General features: G+C 49.1%; 2 protein-coding genes across 3 annotated transcripts in view; one reads left to right on the plus strand and one right to left on the minus strand.

Moving 5' to 3' along the window:
• Nucleotides 1-762, plus strand: part of lrrk2 (leucine-rich repeat kinase 2) — a 38,314-nt gene extending 37,552 nt beyond the window's left edge. For both annotated transcript variants that reach the window (XM_030365227.1, XM_030365228.1), the window contains exon 52: nt 356-762. The gene's annotated coding sequence lies outside the window, so the exon portion shown is untranslated. The remainder of the gene's footprint in view (nt 1-355) is intronic.
• Nucleotides 763-1,092: 330 nt separating this feature from the next.
• On the minus strand, nt 1,093-21,162 carry slc6a15 (solute carrier family 6 member 15). Its single transcript, XM_030365246.1, has 12 exons — nt 21,011-21,162; nt 18,981-19,496; nt 13,956-14,113; nt 12,504-12,630; nt 11,773-11,954; nt 9,599-9,709; nt 7,997-8,238; nt 7,467-7,656; nt 5,774-5,966; nt 5,241-5,400; nt 4,734-4,896; nt 1,093-4,167 (listed from the first exon to the last, which is right to left on the minus strand). The coding sequence occupies exons 2-12, from the start codon at nt 19,303-19,305 to the stop codon at nt 3,787-3,789; spliced, it is 2,232 nt and encodes a 743-aa protein (XP_030221106.1). The 5' UTR covers nt 19,306-19,496; nt 21,011-21,162; the 3' UTR covers nt 1,093-3,786.
• Between the last annotated feature and the right edge of the window lie 219 nt (nt 21,163-21,381).

Below are 21,381 nucleotides of genomic sequence, written 5' to 3' on the forward strand. Positions count from 1 at the left end.
TAAGTATTGGTGTTTTGGAGCATTGGAGTATTTGTGTGTTTACTTTGGTCAGGATTTTTTTCTGTCTTGAAAATGTATCTATAGCCGACTGTTTATGTGATTTATTTAATGATACAATACTACAAATTACACATAATGATGACTAATCTGGTAGAAAATAAGGTAAATGAAACTAGAGATACAGTTTACAATATAATTAATTTAAAATTGTTGTCTGGAGAGATAAATTGTAGCAGTTTAATTAAGGGGAATAATTAAAAAGGTGCATGCAATAATATCACAAGTATTTTATCCCTTTTAACTTCTAACTAATCACTAGTTGGTTTGATCTGCTTCATTTGTTCTATCTCCACAGAACGCTTTCCATAAAGGGACAGAGTTCACACTACACACTAAAGAGAACTTCAAAACACACCAAAGAAGACTCCTCCTGAAGCTATCGGTGGAGCGACTCGCTGACATGGACCGCTGTGACTTTATCCTCCATGTCTCGGGAGACCTCCTCATCGTTAAATGAAGGCTAACGGGCCGATGACCTCATCATCTCTGAAAAACCTGGAGCCCTTTTTTATAAACGCTTTGATACTCTGGGAGCGGAACGGGATCTGAGCCTTTGACATGACTCCGGTGCGATCCAGGGATTATTTATCCTTCCTCTGGTTTCCTGTTGCTTTGTGTTTCCCGACGGCTTGCTGTTATGCAGTGCTGTGGATTGTCCTGACATGTTTTAAACAAATTTTTAATTATATTTTATGTACCGTATCGACTCTTATCGTCTTCAGAACATTAACTCTGTCCCACTAGAACTGGCGAATTTAAAAAATACGAGTTCCATTAGCAATTTTTTATTGGACAATTGTGATTACATGAATGAATCGGCCGCCCTAAAACACTGCCACTCTGGTTCTATGGATGAGAAGAGTCTTTATAAGAACACAAGTTTACATTCAGCGACCCAATGGGACGCAGACCGTAGCGTAACCCTGATGGAGAACAGAGACACAACGACTCCAGCAGCACCGTCAGCTCAGAGCGCATCTGCTCTTTAATCTCAGGGGCGGGGTTAGGGTTAGGGGGGGGGGGGGGGGGGGGGGGGTGGGCGCGGCATTGCATTTTAAGCCATTTGATGGAAAAAGTATATACAGTTCGAGGACTCGATACATGACAGCATATTAGTACACAATACAAAAGAAAACCGGCATTAACATCCCCAGCACGTCTGAGCCATGGAAACACTGTCCTGATAACCAAATTATCCAGATAAATATATTTATAATATTTATATATTATATTTACAGAATACCTTAAATATACAACCACCGTGTATTCTATAAACAAATATAAATCATTTAGGCACAGATTTGTTGAGTTTTTTTTCTTCTTTGAATAATGACTGAATCGGTTTTCAACACGTTCAACATTTGTGTTTCTAGATCTTGATCTTCAGGTCTAAACCCTGGGGTTCAGGTCTAAACCCTGGGGTCCTAACCCTGGGGTTCAGGTCTAAACCCTGGGGTCTAAACCCTGGGTTCAGGTCTATACCCTGGGTTCAGGTCTTAACCTGGGGTTCAGGTCTAAGCCCTGGGATCTAAACCCTGGATTCAGGTCTAAACCTGGGGTTCAGTTCTAAGCCCTTTGGTCTAAACCCTGGGTTCAGGTCTTAACCCGGGGTTCAGGTCTAAGCCCTGGGGTCTAAACCCTGGATTCAGGTCTAAACCCTGGGGTCTAAGCCTTGGGGTTCAGATCTAAACCCTGGGTTCAGGTTTAAACCCGGGGTTCAGGTCAAAGCCCTTGGCTCGAAACCCTTGGTTCAGGTCTAATTCCTTGGGTCTAAACCCTGGGTTCAGGTCTAAACCCTTGGTTCAGGTCTAAGCCCTTGGGTCTAAACCCTGGGTTCAGGTCTAAACCCTTGGTTCAGGTCTAAGCCCTTGGGTCTAAACCCTGGGTTCAGGTCTGAACCCGGGGTTCAGGTCTAAGCCCTTGGGTCTAAACCCTGGGTTCAGGTCTGAACCCGGGGTTCAGGTCCAAGCCCTTGGGTCTAAACCCTGGGTTCAGGTCTGAACCCGGGGTTCAGGTCCAAGCCCTTGGGTCTAAACCCTGGGTTCAGGTCTGAACCCGGGGTTCAGGTCTAAGCCCTTGGGTCTAAACCCTGGGTTCAGGTCTGAACCCGGGGTTCAGGTCCAAGCCCTTGGGTCTAAACCCTGGGTTCAGGTCTGAACCCGGGGTTCAGGTCCAAGCCCTTGGGTCTAAACCCTGGGTTCAGGTCTGAACCCGAGGTTCAGGTCCAAGCCCTTGGGTCTAAACCCTTGGTTCAGGTCCAAACCCTTGGGTCTAAACCCTTGGTTCAGGTCCAAACCCTGGGGTCTGAGAGCCGCTTGCTACGCAGGCCGGACCCTCGCGTAGACAGGACCCTTTCCTAGACCGGACCACGCCTTCGGGGGTCCTACACTAGCTACTCTTAAGTGACCTCAACGAGTCGATCCATGTAGCCCAATCGCCATCCTGCCGGCCGTCTATTGGTCGATTTCATCGTAGCCAATCGGAGCCGGCCCAGGGTGCTCCAGTGCTTCTATACCCGGTACATGTGGGCCAGTCCGGGTCACTTATGTACACCACCGTATTTACAACTGAACCCGGCGGCGGGTCCCGGGACCAAACCGCCCCGGGTCCTGGCCTTCTCTACAGAGGCCCTCTTCTTCAGACCACTAGGTGGCAGGAAGTAGGTCTGCCATTCGTTCACCTTATTGCTAACATCTACCCGACCGGGGGGGTCTGGGAGGGGAGGAGGACTGGGGGGGTGGACCTGGGGTCCGGACCTAGTTCCGGAGGGAGGTCTAGGGTAGGGCTGAACGATTAATCAAATTCAAATCGAAATCGCGATGTAATAGAACGCGGTAGGCAAATCGCAAAGGATGTGATAAAAAGAGTGATTTGTTACGTTACTGACTGGAAATCAGCACGATTCATTTCTTTATTTTACAATTCAATGGTTAAATAAAGAAGTTAATAATATAAATTAATCTCAACACATCGGCCTGGCCTAAAGGAAAGAGCAGTTTATATCTTGACTGCTTCCAATGTTGTGTTGGTCATACTAAAGAATGATTTATTTATTTTTTTGTGAATAATACACGACATTAGGAAGGTAGGTCGGCTTAGCTCAGGAGGTGGAGCCGTTGTTTTGAAACCGAAAGGTTGCTAACTTCTCCTGATGAGCTGGCTGTCGCCTTGCATGGTTGACTCTGCTGTCGGTGTGTCAATGTGTGTATTAACTGATGTTGCGATTATTTTGACCAATATTGCAATCGATTATTTTTTTTTTGCAAATAGATTATTTCCCCAAATCGTTCAGCCCTAATCTAGTGTGGGGGGTCCAAGGAGGGAGATATGGGCTGGGTCGAGGAACACATCCAAGTTATGAGGAACAACAAATAAAAACATTGAGGACATACCATTAATAAGATGGAACCGTCGCAAAGTGTCCCAGACCAAAGGAAGACTGAGAGCAGCTACCATATCTACAAAGAATATACAGCACAAGTTAAAAATATATATAATATGTATAGGGGAGGTTGGACTGCTAAATGCACGCGAGAGGGGGGTGGTTAGGCTGGGGGGTCTGGACCTCCAGGGGTCTGGACCTCCAGGGGGCTGGACCTCCAGGGGTCTGGACCTCCAGGGGTCTGGACCTTCAGAGGTCTGGGCCCCCAGGGGTCAAGACCTCCAAAGGCCCAGTCCTTCAGGGGTCATGACCTTCAGAACTCTAGACCCTCAGGGGTCCGGCCTTCAGAGGTCGGACTCGGGCATGTCGGGCATGTCCGCCATCAGGTATCCGATGCCGTAACGGCCGTTGGGGGCGGTGTCAGAGTCCGGGCCCCCGGTCCCGGCGGGCTTGCGGTAGATGCTATTCCCGGGCATGGGCGAGGGCGCCTCGCTGGGCGAGCGGCCGTGGATCAGGCTGGCGTCGTCGTCCTCGTCGGCCCGGGACACCTCCTTGATGATGCGGCCCTTCTTGTAGGAGACGGCCCCCACGCCACCCATGCTGTCGTCGATGACGTTGAAGTAGCGCAGGAAGAAGACGACGGGAACGGGCAGCACGGCCGTCACCACCAGGGAGATGCAGACGAACACGCCCCACGGAGGGAACTCCACCAGCTTCTCCATGGCCTGAGGAGGAGGAGGAGGAGGAGGAGGAGGAGATCGAGGGTTAGGATACGAGCGAGAGGAGACGCACCGAGGTACTCTACGCTCAAACTCCTGTCCCTTAATGTACGCACTTATTGTATGTTCTACGTCCTGGTGCTTAATGTACGCACTTATTGGATGTTGCATGTCCTGACACTTGAAAATAGTACTTATCATCATGTAGCATCTTATCCTAGCTATCTCTGTTGTATACGGGGAATGGGTAAACCTAGCGATTGTTAGTGCTTGGCACTTGGTTCTATGATCATCCCTACTGTACCAACAACGATATATATATATTTTTCTATTTCATCTGACTTATTGTCGCTTTGGATAAAAGTGTTCGCTAAATGTGAATGTAAATAATCACGAGGCATTTCATCGTAATGGACAAACTGACATCCTCGTGCACATTATGTGCTTTGCACCTCGCAGTAAACTCTGTGTTAAAACACAACGACCAAAAGGCCTTGTCTCCTCTGGACCTTCTAGTCCTGTCTGAGGAGCACATGGGGGTGGGGGGGGGGGGGGGGGGGGGGGTCACTCACCAGCTCCTGGATCCAGGCGTTGTAGCTGGGGGGGGTCATGCACAGCTGGATGAGGCTGGAGCCCAGCAGCACCAGCAGCAGGATGGGCGTGACGTACTTCCACATGTAGTAGTAGAAGCGGAAGGGCGTGAAGCCCAGCATGTCCTTCAGGTCTTCAAAGAACCTGTGGGGCGGGGGGGGGGGGGATCAGATGATGGAGCGCAGTGGTTCCCAACGGTAACAAGCATGGGCTCACTGAAGCCTTCTGATCTATTCAGGGGGTTTGGTTCGGCCTTCCTTCCTGTCACTTGAAGGTGGATGCACTTATTTACAGCGACCAATTTAGTTTGGACGCCTTTGAATTTGCGCTTTCAATCAATCGATAATTGACAGAATTGTCCCCACAAACTTCACACACATAGATACACACACCCACACACCATAGAAACACACATACACACAAACACACACACACACACACACACACACAGGTGGACCAGGTCCGGGTTCGAGGGGTCTAGAACCTACTTGTCCACGCCGTAGACCCAGGCCACGGCCACGTTCTCCAGGATGACCACGATGAGCAGCGGCAGGGTGGCCGAGTAGTCGTCGAACATGGCCACGTAGTAGTTCCCCGAGCGCTGGACGAACAGCAGCCCGATGAGGAAGGCCAGCAGGCAGCACCCCACTGGGACACAGGGAGCAGGTTAACGTCTGGACCGACACCAACCCCAAGCTCGGCACCACGGTACGACACGTGTTCAGAGTTCACCTGGACACTGCATAGCCTCCCCCCCCCCCCCCCCCCCCCCCCCACACACACACACACACACCCCTTAGGCACTTATTGTATGGTCTACGTCCCGGCACCTAATGTATGCACCTTACTGTACCGACAGTGGTATATTGTTGTTTCTCTTTCTTCTGACAAATGTAAAAGCGTCTGCTAAACGCCCTCAATGTAAATGTAGATGGATTGTCTGTCTGTCTCCTCGCCTCCTGTCTGTATTACTCTGTTTCTCTGGGCCCCTGAGGCGGTGGCATTGGGGCCCCCCACTGACCTGTGAGGAACTCCTTGCGCACTTTGAAGGTGTCGATCAGCGGGGTGAGGATGCCCTCGATGGTGCCGAACATGCTGCCCAGGCCCAGGTTGATCAGCATGAGGAAGAACATCACCGACCAGAACGGGGAGGCCGGGAAGTGCGTCATGGCCTCCGTGAAGGCGATGAAGGCCAGACCGGTGCCCTGCACGGCCTGCAGAGAGACAGAGAGTGGGGGGCAACCGGTCAGCAGAGAAACAGAGAGAGAGGGGGGGGGGCCCAGCACCAGGCAGAGAGAGGGGCCTCGATGGAGCCCTGAGCTGGGGCCCCACCAGCACCAGGTAGAACTTGTTTACCAGACACTAATGAGTGTGTTTCAGTGGTTTACCAGAGGCGGTCTCTGCTGTTTCACTCTGTTCCTGGTTCTTGTTTGATACTCTTTTCCCGAGCTAGACGTATGAATGAATCCCGTCTTTGAGACGCTAACCCTGATCGTTTCCTCGACGCGCCCAGTCCCTTAAACACGATCGGCTCCATTATGCCCTCTTTAGCCTGGGCTGGTCTCGGGTTTTGTCCCCGTTTCTTCCCCAGATGGGTGCCAGCGTGGCCGTCTAACCCCTCCTCCATTATTCAGACGGGGAGAGAGACGACTCAACGCAAGGAAGTCCTGATGAAGACTGCCCTGTAGGCCGGTGGTTCTCTAACTCTTTCTGCCAGTGTACCCCCACTAAGATATATTACCACAGAATAATTTTAGGTTAATCGTTTTTTAAATGAACATAAACAATGTATGAGCGTACAATAGGCAGAGTGAACATGAACATTAAAAGGGCGTAAATGCTCACAATCTAGTGAGAAACATGGGCCTGTACTTTATGCCACTGTTGGCAAAATTTCAACCCCGTATATTCCTCCTGAAGCTGATGACAATTTGGTGTTTCTGGCTGTGCTTTATTTTTCACTGATTCTCCTTTCTCCTTGTGTTCAGATTTACATTTCAACTACTTGAACTTTTTCCAGATTTTCTTTTGTCTGCTTTCAGAATTGAAACTTGCTCATTTTGAAATAAATCAAATTAAATACTCCAAAGAACCCCTATGGGTACGCGTACCCCCTTTTGAGGAGCACTACTGTAGGCAATATGCCTGTAGTGACGCAGGCTCTATTCCTCCCTGCTGCCCTAACGATAAAACACGAGTGTTCGGGACATGAAGGCTCGTTTATCTTCATGACGTCGTTGACCCTCACCTCAGTGTCCAGAGACCGCGTGATGTGGAAACCCATAGAAACATGCATTCGGAAAACTATCAAATCAAGGACATAATTCTTTTTTATGGCCTGTGGTTATGGGTATGGTTTTGTGTGTGTGTGTGTGCGTGTAGTTGACTAGTGTGTATGTGTATGTGTGCGTGTGTGTATGTGTGTGTGTACCTTGTTGAGCTCCTCCTCGATGCTGTGTGTGTGTGTGTGTCTCTCTCTCTATTTGTGTTTCTCTATTTGTGTCCGTGTGTGTGTGTGTGTGCATTTCTCTGTGTGTGTGTCATCATGTGTTTGTGTACTTTGTTGAGCTCCTCCTTGATGCTGCAGGGTGTGTGTGTGTGTGTGTGTGTGTGTGTGTGTGTGTGTGTGTGTGTGTGTGTGTGTGTGTGTGTGTGTGTGTGTGTGTGTGTGTGTGTGTGTGTGTGTGTGTGTGTGTGTGTGTGTGTGTGTGTACCTTGTTCAGCTCCTCCTCGATGCTGCAGGTTTCCAGGCCCAGGCTGGGGTAGTCCGCCCCCTTCTCCCCCCTGATGATGTCCGTCAGCTTCTGGTAGTCCTCGGCGCTGACCTCCGTCAGGTTGATGTGGGCCGGGATGAGGTTGCGGCTCAGCTGGTTGCCTAGCAACGCCACGATCCTCTTGGTGTTCCTGGGAGGGACCGAGGGGACGCAAAAGGGTTAAACTAATTAACTTATTAACAAATTAACTAAAATTGCTTTTATTACCAGGAGGGGGGACAAAATATCGATAAGGCCCTTCTTTGTGCTACAAAGAATGTCATTATATATTTATATATTTTTGTTATTATTTATTTTTATTTATTAGGATTTGTTTTTGCATTTTTATGCTTTATTCATGAAAAGTTAGACAGAAAAACATTGCCCCAAATGTAAATATTAAATTGATAAAATACGGTGCCCTAAAGGCCACACATGCACACGTGCACAGACATGCACACACAGGAGCTGCAGAAGAGGCCGGTGCTTACACAGTCACACACTTGGCGCTCATGATGTTGGCCTTGAAGCCGAGCACGGCGAACACCACCAGGGTGGCGAGCACCGAGGTGAAGAAGTTTATGAAGGACACCATCACCGCGTCAAAGTGGCAGTTGTTGTCCCGCTTGTTGTAGCTGGAGAAGGCGATGACCCCGCCGAAACCCAGGCCCAGCGCGAAGAACACCTGGGTGGCCGCCTCACGCCACACCTTGGCCTCCAGCATGATTTCCAGCTAGGAGGAGCCAATCACAGGTCAGGACATGGTAAGAGCAGCCAATCACAGGTTAGGCGATGTGGTAGAGCTAGGATCAACCAATCACAGGTCAGGAAATGGTAGGATCAGCCAATCACAAGTGAAGACATGTGGTACAGATAGGACCAATCACAGGTCAGAACAAATGGTACAGCTAGGATAAACCAATCACAGGTCAGGACACGTGGTAGGGCTAGGATCGACCAATCACTACGGTTGGTTGGGGACACGGTCCAACGTAATAACGCGTACGTTTTACCCCCAGACAAATCCAGCTCCTCGCTCGTTCAATTTATGAGAGAACTTTCAAATGATTGAAAGGTGCACCATCTCTCTCAGAAGCCCAGCTTACATCATACTGGGACATAACCATCAGGATTTTGTGATACACGAGTCCTCAGCAGACCGTGGGCACGAGAGCCGAACTGAAGACCGGAGCCCCGCACACAAAGCAGCTCAGACCCCAGCAGCTCAGCGGGGAACAGCTTGGTCCGTTACCGCGGTCTGCTGTCGCTGGCCAACGGAAGCATCGCGGAAACGAGTCCTGAATACATGTCTTTAGTTGATCGGTTACAGAATGGATTTTTCTCTTTATCTGTTTCCGTGGCAACTGAAACAGTTTGCTCAGAACAAGTGTTCCGAGCTTTACAATCCCCGTTGGGATTACTGGGGCTACGTCGGTTGGGTTGGGAGATGAACGACTGAATAAAATACATTTACAGTTAGGATTTATCCAAAGCGACCTACAATAAGTAAATTTTTCAGAAAAAAGAGAAACAACAATATATCGCTGGTACAGTAAGCAAGTGCCAAGCACAAACAATCTCTGTTATCCCATTCCTCGTATACAACAAAGATAGCTAGGATAAGACGCTACATGATGTTAAGCACATTTTTAAGTGCCAGGACGTACAACATACAATAAGTGCGTACATTAAGTGACAATAGATAGAATAGAGAGACGAAGGACACCATCACCGCGCCTGTTTCAATGCTGAACAAACAGGAAAAAACACTGACAATCCACAGTGAACTCAGGAGGACATGTGGCTCAGGAGGTAGAGCGGGTTGGCTGGTAACCGGAAGGTTGCTAGTTCGATCCCCGGCTCCTACTACCTTCTGTCTCGCTCAAGTGTCCCTGAGCGAGACACCTCACCCTAACTGCTTCTGACGAGCTGGCTGTCGGCTTGCGTGGTTGACACCGCCGTCGGTGTGTGCATGTGTGCATGAATGTTTAAATGTGCCAATATTCTAAAACGCTTTGAGTGGCCACTGGTTAGAAAAGCACAGTATAATGCAGTCAAATCACGGTTTACAAAGGGTCCCTGATGCTCGTTACCTTGGGGGTGAACATGTGACGGATTCCGTCCCAGGAACCCTTGAGCAGCAAGGCCCGGACCAGGAAGCAGATCAGCACCACGTAGGGGAACAGCGAGCTGAAGTACATCACCTGTAACCAATCACAGCGTCAGTCAGCCATTCATCCTCCACACCCAACCCCCTGGAGGGCTGGCTACAGGGTGAGGTATCAGAAGGTGAGGACACACGCTACCCCTCCTTTTATCGTTGTTATCAATTCATAAAATGGTCTATGAAATACAATATAAGGGAGCAAGTATATATATATATGACATTGATTAATAGTAGTGATCATACATGATACATTAATTACCTTGTACATTAGATTCTTCAAATCATCATTAGTGGGTTTGCATTGCAAAAAATGAAATATTTGGGAACTTAAGGAAGATAAGATACTTAATGAATCACGGATGGCTGAAACTAAACAGGCTTCTATTTGACTGAGAAGCATTTATGTATGATTTGTTTTAGAAAACCTTTTCTGATTTTATCAACATTGCAATCATTGATCTTTTTTGATTAAAGATAAGTAATTAATTATTAAATCTATACTAATTTTCCAGTTCATAAGATATTGAATCAATTGTATGACTGCATTTGTTTATTGAAGAATAACGATCTGCTGTCATTAGCAGCAGAGGATAGCAGCATCTGGCTCGTTAGCGTCTCGTTAAGTAATCTGCGCTCTTTAAACACTGGACAGGAGCAGAACTCTAGGTTCTGCCCCTCCATCTGCCCCCATCTGCCCTCCTTCTTCCCGCCTGGCCCTTGAAACTCCCGCCAAGCCATAAAGAGCGGGATCACCATGGCAATCAAGAAGGGCTGTTGTCCACCCCCCCACCCCCGCACCCCCACACCCCCAAACCCCCACACATAGAAATGGGAGGGAAATGCTAATGACGCTAGCGGGGTCTCCCTCGGATCAGGGCCTTTTGTGAGGATGCCTATATAAGGGCATTAATATTCTTTTGTAGCGCGGCGCTCTGAGTTAGCTTCAAAGGCGCTCCAGCTAGCTTGGCCTCCTTTCAGAGAGGAGAAATACTCGGGCGTTCTCTGTCCGGCCAACGCCGAGCGAGACCCCTCCCCCCCCCCCCACCCACGATGGCAGTTGAAGTGACACTGGCCAACTGTACCGCTGGCTGCCGCCGTGTGTGGCTTCACTAATCCGTCTCCGCGCTCAGACGTAAAGCTTTTTTCTCTATGGTTTAAAATAACCAAAAAAGTGAAATAACAAATAAAGGCCGTGGCTGTGAACGGTGCATTATGCTTTGAACGACGAAGGCGGCCGGTTTAGTGCGCCACTAATGTGTTCACCTGAAGATCCTTTGTCTCTCTGACAAGAGATAACGGCCTTCACAGCGATAAACGTGTCGGTTGGGCTAATGAAGTTGAGTGAGATGTTGCTAACGTTAGTCGCTAACGCTAGTCCTTGATAGCTAACGTTAGTCATCGTTATCAGGAGGGGAGGAGAGTTCAGGATATTAACCATCGGCTGTCTTTAGAGAACGTTTATTTTACCACAAATGAATCTCTTAAAGTCTTTTGTGACACAATTGTCATTTGATATGAGAACAAAAATGACTGGAAGCTAAGGTTAGCGATTTAGCGCCCAGGCTAGGACTAGCCTCCATATGCAAGTCCGAATGACATCAACTGTACGATGTAAGAAAAGGTAAAATGAAAGGAAATGAAAATAATTTCACCCAAACGACATAGAGGGATTAAATCTAAGGCTGCATTGGGGACAGAAAAGGGTTACTTCAGCTCAGCTTGAGGCGCTGCCTGCAGTCCAAACGTCCTCAATTCATCCATGAAACCGAAGGGACCAGGAGCTTTTTAATAAAAATAAAAAACACTTCAAATAAATATGTGCGTTTAAAGAAGTATCATTTCTCCAGATGACGTGGATTCGATCAGGGCCGGTCTAGTCGCCTTGTGTTACCCTGTTGGTCCAAACGGGGACAGAAACGCGCTCACCGCTCTAAAAGTGCGCCCTTCGTTTTTTCCGGCCAGTTCTCTTTTTATTGCGTTTCCAGGACATCGCCGCCTCAAGCCACGAGGTGCAGGAAGAGGGAGAGAAGAAGTAGTGTAACCAGCACCCGAGCGAGTGTTGTGGCCCCCCGGCCCCCCCAACCCCCCCTGGAACCTCACCTTCCCAGAGGACTGGATCCCCTTGATCATGGCTAGGCACACCATGGTCCAGGCCGCCAGCAGACACACGGTCATCCTCCAGTTGAGCTTGGCGCCCTCCGAGATGGAGTCGGAGATGTCCAAGGCCTCGCGGTACCAGTAGTACGTGGTGGCGGAACTCTTCTCGCACTCCGGCACCACATCTGGAGAACGAGACAACGGGCTATGGGTTAGTGTCAGGAGACGGAGTGCATCGCTGGAAATTAATTCAAATCATGTCGACTTTTATAAACGATTCTTCAACAGCTAGAACGTTCAGCGATGGGGGCCTAGAGTTGTTCCGATACCGATACCAGTATCAGAAATTCCTAGGGTATCGGCGAGTAAGCAAGTTTATGCGCTGATCCGATACCATCACATAACTAGCTCCTTTACTACTCAGGCAGAGAACATCAAACTCTATGGTGTAATGCTGCATTCGTTAACGGCCGGAGGTGGAAAGTAGGAATAGTAAACGCGTAGCCTCCGATCTACGTGTGCTTGAGCTACAAAGTCGCAAAAACACGGATGCATGGACGCTTAACTACAAGAATGCTTCAGGAAGTTCAGGAATCGGAATCTGTATCTTGAAGGAAAAAACTGACCTGAACATCTCTAGATGATTCTATCTGTGAGGAGCGGACGAGCCCATGATATGAAGTGGTGTGATGATGACAGGGTTAGGTGATAAGGTGATACGGTGAGCATCTTACAGGTGCTGTTCTGCTCCTTGATGAGGGGACACTCGTGCCAGGGCAGGGGCTGCTGGAAGGACTGGGAGAAGTAGAAGAGGCTCCAGCTGATGATCACGTTGTAGTAGAGCGCCACGAAGAAGCACACCTGCAGGGTCAGCACAGGGGTCAGGGGTCAGCACAGGGTCAGCACATGGATCAGCACAGGGGTGGGGGCCAGGTGAGAGGCCCAGGTGTGAGGGTCAGGACTGAGGGCCAGGTGTATCGTCATATATGTTTTGTGTCTTGAGGATGTTTTAGTCAAATTATTGCATGCATTTTCTCTTCTATTAATTACTGAGAATTTAATCAAAGAGAATTTAACTCAATAGAATTAGAAACAGAAGATAGATCAACATTATGTCATCTTTTCATTGGTCGTTCCACATTGGTAGTTTCAGTATCGATGTTTATGTTTTCACCAGACCAATAAGAGGCTTTGGGTTCTGATCAGCTCTGTACTGCTCTGGCTGAACGTTCTAACTCTCTGTTTAGCTCAGGGAACGCTCTCTGCTGCATCAGAGGAATCCAGGAGGATCAACCCTTCATGATTCACCAGCTGTGAGTCATTACCTTCTCCTGGTACCTTAAAGACTCTGAATGCATGCTAACGACTCACTGTTGTAAATACATTAAGGTACAAGTCTGCAGGCAAACATTTGGGTTTTACATTAAATGCTTGTATAATAGCCACGGATGTCATTTCAAGATTTAGTAAAATAATAATAATAATAATAATACATTTCATTTAGAGGCGCCTTTCAAGGCACCCAAGGTCACCTTACAGAGCATAAAGTCATCATAAATCGTTTAAAAACAAGACATTGTGGAAAAAAAGAAATAAAACAAAAACAAGACAAAACAAACAAACAAACAAGACAGTGATCAGTTAGACGTTGTCTAACTAAAATCACCAATACTACCCTTTTATATGTATTGCACAAAATAAAAACTATAAAAAAATGTAGCCATTTCTAAGAGCCTTTAATCCCTGACGTCTGGGCCAACGACCGGTAGCCCTTGTTCAACCCGTGCAGTGTTCTGAGCCAATAATCCAGGTTCACTTGAGTGGATGTTGGGTGAATGTGATGTGTATATGCGTGTGTGCACGTACATAGGTGTGTCTGCGTGTGTTTGCGTATGTCTAGACATCAATCCATCCATCTCTCTCTCTGCCCCTATCTCCCTCCCTTCCCCTCAAACAGATTCGATACCCCCTCCCTCCCAGACCAATGTGACAATCCCTCCCTCCCTCAACCCAGAAAGATGTGAGCCCCCCGCTCCCCCAACCCAGAAAGATGTGAGCCCCCCGCTCCCCCAGACAGATGTGAGCCCCCCTCCCCCCCAGACAGATGTTAGACCCCCTCCTCCCCAGACAGATGTGAACCCCCCGGCCCCCCAGACAGATGTGGGACCCCCTCCTCCCAGACCCACCAGACAGCTGGCGAAGCCGATGCCCCCCAGGCGGGGGCTGATGTAGTTCCAGACCCCGATGCTGCCCCTCCGGATGCGCTGGCCCACCGCCAGCTCCAGGAAGAAGAGCGGGATCCCAATCAGGATCAGCAGGATGAGGTAGGGAACCAGGTAGGCTCCTGGGGACCAAAAACCAGAGACCAGTTAGAGACCAGTTAGAGACCAGCAGGATGAGGGAGGGAACCAAGTAGGCTCCTGGGGACCAGAGACCAGTTAGAGACCAGTTAGAGACCAGCAGGATGAGGTAGGGAACCAAGTAGGCTCCTGGGGACCAGAGACCAGTTAGAGACCAGTTAGAGACCAGCAGGATGAGGTAGGGAACCAGGTAGGCTCCTGGGGACCAGAGACCAGTTAGAGACCAGTTAGAGACCAGCAGGATGAGGTAGGGAACCAGGTAGGCTCCTGGGGACCAGAGACCAGTTAGAGACCAGTTAGAGACCATCAGCATGAGGTAGGGAACCAGGTAGGCTCCTGGGGACCAGAGACCAGTTAGAGACCAGTCAGAGACCAGTTAGAGACCAGTCAGAGACCAGCAGGATGAAGTAGGGAACCAGGTAGGCTCCTGGGGACCAGAGACCAGTTAGAGACCAGTTAGAGACCAGTTAGAGACCAGTTAGAGATATATATAATTAACATGATATATGTATATATATATATATATATATATATATATATATATATATAGATAGATAGATAGATAGATAGATAGATAGATAGATAGATAGATAGATATATTAAACATATATATATATATTAAACATATAATTATTATATATGTAATTATAATTATTATATTACTATTATGTGTGTGTGCTGGCTCTTCGCTGCCGATCATAACAGAACAGTCTCATTTCAGGACCTTTTCTGTGTCTCTGAGGTCCCAGCTCTGACCTGACACATGATGCGTGCGGTTGGAGGAAACACGCAGTCCTATCAGCTCACGTTATTCTCCCCCTCGCACTCCGCTCGTCACTCGCTGAACCATGTGAGCGCCACGCTCAGAGGGCGAGCTTGGGTCGGACAGGGTACAACTTTGACTTCACGGTTTGAAAACTCAAACGTTCGTGGTGGAGGAACCTCCTGCCTCTTCGGCCAGCAAGGTCAGAAGTAAATCCCCTGAACTAAGAACAACCAGAGCTACGGAAGAGGATAAGGGCCACATGTTATTATTTATTTATTTTCAGAGTTTTAAGTGTGAATTCTGTGATTAAAGGCAGGGTATTTATTACGGGTAAGGAACCTGTAAGGTACCGAGGTCCATTAGAGTCACTTGGTGCCATACAGGATTGGAACCACAGGCTGAGCTGAAAAGTCCCACTTCGGACTTTAGAGTCACTCTTCTGACTTTAGGTCAGAATTCTGATTATTCAGACTCTAAAAAAAGTATTAATCCCATGTGGCCCTCATCCTCTTCCGTACATAGCTGCCGCTGTTTGGTCATGTTCTAAACGCTCAGGGCGTCTTTGAGTGGCCCGTTTCCTCAGGGAGGATTCCCCACGTCGCTCGGTGGGTGGGCTATGGTCCCGAGACCACCACAATGACGCCACTGTACAACGACAATACGACCAGCGTCTGTTTCAACACTGATATGTCTGGCAGGACGTCCCGTCATCGTCCGGACCCCCTGCTGGGAGGGTTTTGAAAACACGCATTCCTGAACACCCCCCTTATGGGAGTGGTGTGTGTGTGTGTGTGTGTCGGTTTTAAGAGGACGGGGTCCGGGGTTTGAGGGGGACCTCAAAGCTTTGTGTGAAGGTTCTTTTGGTCGCGCTTCGCGGCGCCGGCGGCCATTGTGTCTGCGCTGGCGTCCGCCCCTTTGATAACGGACGGCCCGACAAACAACAACAACAACAACAACATTTGATCTAGCTCTAAATAGCTCCTCAATATCATCCTGTCTAGACGCGGCCGGCGGGAGTTTATTAGCTAGCTTAGTTAGCGCCCGCAGCAGACGAAGCGGTCAGGAACAACTTTGTGTTCCGAATCGGGATTTGATCCCAGCAGGGGCCCGCTGCCCCGGACTCGCCTCGGATGGGGGGTCTGAGGACAGCGCCCCCCCTGAGTGGATTAAACACTCAGATGAGTTTATATCATGACGAGGCTAATGAGGAGCTAATGAGGAGCTAATGAGGAGCAAATGATGAGCTAATGAGGAGCTAGCCAGGGGATCCTAGCGTGTGTGTGTTTACGGACATCACAACACTATAAAGCAAAGAGCACACCTTGCAGTAGGAGGTAAACATACCGCACACACATGCACACACACACATGAGCACACACACAATAATATTGAAAAACACACACAGACACGCACACAGAAACACACACACACACATGCATGAGCACACACACACACCCACGAGCACACACTATACACATGCACACACGTGTTCACACACACACCCACACACACACACACACACACACAAACACACAGACACACAGACACACCTACACACCCTTAAGAACAGAGTCAGTAATGGCGCGGCCCAAGACGGCCATTTTAATCTAATTATAGTGCAACCCAGCAGGGTGGCCCAAGCATCAAACCAACTGAAAGCAACACACACACACACACACACACACACACACACACACACACACACACACACACACACACACACACACACACACACACACACACACACACACACACACACACACACACACACACGCCAGTGTGTTAGACACACTATTGTACTGAAGATAAAACGGCTGGTCGGGCTGGATCGAGCCTTTAACAACTAACTATCTGGTTAAAAATCCCAGGTGGAAGATTATCCCTAAAGTTCCAGACATCAAAGTGCCTTCATATCCATGAAATACATCTGGGGAATGAACACACACACTGACTCACACCATCACGCATACACACACACACACACCCTCCCTGTGTCTAGCGTGTTGTAAGGTTGCTGGTTCCCCGTGTGCGGTGGAACCAGCACACGGTCCCCATGTAGGACTTCCCTGGCTTTGTTTGATGATCGGTGGCTAAGCTGTGGTTGAAGAGAGTTACACCCAGTGTTGCCAGATTGGGCCAGCTCAAACCCAGCGTTGCCAGATTGGGCCAGCTCACACCCAGTGTTGCCAGATTGGGCCAGATTTCCCAGACCAATCTGGCAACACTGGCTGGCAGGAAAATCTGGCCCAATCTGGCAACACTGCTAACCCCCTCCCTGGAGAGGAGACGATGTCCCCAGCACATGCTACCCGGCGCCTTTTCAATGCCTCAACTGAAACGGAGATGAGTTGGCTCTGATGGCCTTCCAGCCACTGAGGCTTTGTGGTAAATGTATTTATTTAGGAATGAGTTCAGTGTTTCTGGATCGTTTTGACCAAGTGGTTAGAAAACTGAAATGGCACAAAGAACCGTTTTTATCTTTACTGTAACGATACAAACTTAACCATAAATAGAACTTGTGGGGTCTTCTGTCGCTATCCACCCCTTGTATCATCGATTCTGTCTGTTTTGGTTTATGTCTGAGAAAGGCAGCGAACAGGACACACCAACATTAACACAGTCACATGACTCTCATGTGTACCTGGAGTCGTCCAATCAGCAGCAAGGGCAGTATGGTTCAGAGCAGAGCACAGGAAGAATCTCTCTCTCTCGCTCTCTCACTGTCCGTCCCCCCCTTTCTCTCTCTCCCCCTGTCTGTCTCTCTCTCTCCCTCCCTCTCTCTGATTACATCCATACCTTTTCAGATGACCTTAGTCTTTTGCAGCGATACTCTGACATTGATCAGGAGCTTCTACTGTTCTCCTCCTTACTGTTGGTAAAGCACCTTCCTGAAGCTTGAATGAACCTGCCTCTACCGCACTTAAAGACCCTCTCCTGCGGCATGTCTCTAGCTCGAGGACTCAGGGGCAGGGATCTCCTGACCAGGGACAAAAACAGCCCATTGGTTCCAGATCCTGTGAGCGTCATCATGCAAGCTCGCAGAGGAAAGCCTTTGGGTAGGAAGACCTCAGATTCTGAGGCAGCAATGCGATGTGTTTGAAAAGCAACTCACTTGGAAAACAGAACTTCTCGCGTGGATATATAGTGAAATAACAAACTATTTACAGAAACACTTAAGAGTGTACGTATTGTCGAGTCACTGTGGGTTTGTGGTCCGTTTGGAAGAGTAAGTCCTCATTGTTCTTCTTAAGTTATTACCAGAGACAACATGGCAATGATCCTCATGTGTCACAGAGTGGTTTTTGAACTGCATCCATAGCTATTTATTAATTAATTATATTTTCATGTGATTCTGTCGCTATTGCAATAGAAGCAAATGAATGCCGATGTGTCACAACCTTTGGACATTTGAAGACTTGCCAATAGAAGGGTTCCCAACTGGAGGGGCGGGAGCCACTTAGGGTCGCCTGATTTGCATAGGGGTCCATGGGAGAACGCTGAATCATAAGCCTTAGATATATTGAAAGTTTACATTTGTGATACCCCTTTTCTCATACATTCAATGGACCCGAGTACGTCCAGACTTATGACTCCTAGAGAACTTCTACTACTAACCACTTCTACTAACAACCACTTCTACTAACAACCACTTTGAATGGCAGGAAGACACCGGCGTTTTAGACGATCTGTCCGGAAGCAGAGGCAAAAGCTGGGGGTGCCGGACAGAGGGGATCGCGGCCTGGAGTAGGATGTGGGTCGCGGCCCCAGGCCCCACAGAACCCCACACAGGAAGCTTAGAACGGACTGGTTGGGTTCAGTAACTAACCGACCCCAAACACAGGAAGCTTGAAGTAGACTCGCTGGTTTAAATAAATAACTGACTTACCTAAGGTTTCCTGTTAAACCTGTGTAGCTTGTGAACCTCACCTTGTAACTATTCATACGTATTATCCTCTCACTAAAACTAGTTCTTGTTAAATCTTTTATTGCGAGTCCAACAACAAAGCAGAAACAATCTCAGTTGTGTTCGGGTGCCGCGACGAAGAGGCATCAGAAGAAGAAGAAGAGGAAGTCTGATCACTCACCTCCTCCGTTCTTCTGGCAGAGGTAGGGGAACCGCCACACGTTCCCCAGCCCCACGGAGAAGCCGACCTGGGCCAGGATATACTGCAGCTTGCTGTTCCAGGCGGGCCGCTCCTCCTCCTCCTCCTCCTCCTCCTCCTCATCGCCATCCTCCCCACCTGAGGCGGGACCCCCCTCGGCGTCGCGGTCCTTGCGGGCCCCCTCCCGGGGTACGATCAGGGTGCTCTTCTTGAAGGCGTCCTCGCTGGGCTCCTCGTTGGAGAGCAGGTCCCTGGCGGACTCGGTGACATCATCGTCAAGAGCGACCGCCTTGCTGCTTTTGGGCATTGGATAAAAGGTCCGGAGGGTCTCTCTGTACGGGGAGCTGGGAGGGCGGGGTGATGATGAGTGACAGGCTGACAGACACGTCTCGGGCTCTGCTGGAGTGGTGTTTGGATTCCTGGGCGGCGTCTGGGTGGGTCGGGTCGGTTGTAGGATGAGATGCGATGGGTTCCTATAGATTCATTATCCTCAGATGCCTGCAGGGCGAGAGAAAACTATTGTTTAGTGGTGTGACTTGATGTGTGTGTGTGTGTGTGTGTGTGTGTGTGTGTGTGTGTGTGTGTGTGTGTGTGTGTGTGTGTGTGTGTGTGTGTGTGTGTGTGTGTGTGTGTGTGTCTGTGTGTGTGTGTGTGTGTGTGTGTGTGTGTGTTCGTCTCTGTGTCCGTCTCTCACAAGGGTTTGTCCCAAATGCATTTTTAGCACCTCTAACACTAAACACAACATATGGGCCACATCTTATGTAGGACTATAGCATTCATGTAAAGTATTAACGATTTATTTATAGCTTATTAATATATATTTATTTGAACCGAGACAAAGGGCTCGGTATATCAGTGCATGCTCTGCTGTTCAAACAAATAACCGTTGTGTTTGGTACTTTTTCTAAAGTCTTTCTTTACAATCGCCCTATTTAGGGAAGGACTGCGCGTGTACACACACACACACACACACACACACACACACACACACACACACACACACACACACACACACACACACACACACACACACACACACACACACACACACACACACACACACACACACACACACACACACAGCTTTGTTTCTCACATGAACATCACGAGACAAAGGCGCCGATCTCTATGGATAACATTTATAATACATTACTACGAAGGCACCAGCCGCCCCGGCAGGTCGACGGGTCTTCATCCTATCGCGGGACTTCAATAATTCACGGCAGACGCCGCGGAGCACGAGGCGATTTGCATACGAACCCAAACACTCGTCCCCCTCCGTCCCCCCCACCGGGAGACGGACCTCGGAGGAGCGGAGGACGAGCACCTGCTGTCTCTCCTGGACCAGAGCACCGCTCTCTGAGTGGCTACACACTCTGGGTGTCTCAAACACGCCATGAAACTATTAGATTACAAAGCAATTGTAATTTAAGCAATCCCCCCCCCCATCGCCTTCCCCAAATCCACAGATTAAGTGATTAATAGATTTCTTTCTCTCTGGCTCCCCGGTTTTCTGTCCTCGAGGGGTACCGACGGCTCCGTGAATCCCGTTTTGTGTACACGGTGCATTATTTACATCCCGCTCCGAGACACTCGTCCTATCCGATGCATCCCCCGTGCGCTTGACCATAAAGCGCTCTTCCACAGGGGGGGGGGGGGGGTGTTCTGTACGGTACATATTTCCCCCCTTTTGCTTTTCTCTCCATCTCACGTGACTGAGATGAAATCTATATTTTTAATCAAAGAAACCATGATTAGGGTTACCGCTACACAGGGCAGCAGAAAGCACCTTGGCCCGAGCGGCACACGGCCACCCGGGGACAGCGTGTCCCCGTGATGCACGTCAATAGTCCACCGCACCTCGAAGTGCAACCATGTGAGCTATTTCATCATGCACTGGGCGCCCCCATCATCCTGCGCACCGAGCGGCTGCGCGGCGCCCGGGTAACGGACCCCCCAAACCCCGCCGGATACCCCCGCTAGGGTGTGAGGAGGTGTGATGGAGCACTCACCGGTGGATTGAGTCGTCTTCCTGGCCGAAAAGCTGGGTCTCAAGGAATGAAATTGTGAGAGGACATGCACGGGGAAGACATTATCACCTGCTCCTGAAGACCACTATTAACGAGTGTGAGATGCCACGGCCAAGCCCTCTGCCTTGTGCAGGCGGGCCGCGCACCCCGTGGAGGGGCGGGGGTTCGCTGGTGTATTTACCTCCGGAAAGGGTTTGTTAATACAGTTTATTTATAACGTTATTCAATCGCGTGAGATTATTAGGATTTGAGTACGTTTCAAACGTGTAGTTTGCTTATTTTCTGATTAAATGTGTTTTTGAGGTGCGTGTGTTGCGATAGGACACCCCTGTCATGCGTTGGTTCGGTCCACT

The sequence above is a fragment of the Gadus morhua genome, chromosome 9, assembly GCF_902167405.1.
Source record: "Gadus morhua chromosome 9, gadMor3.0, whole genome shotgun sequence".
Classification (NCBI taxonomy): Eukaryota; Metazoa; Chordata; class Actinopteri; order Gadiformes; family Gadidae; genus Gadus; species Gadus morhua.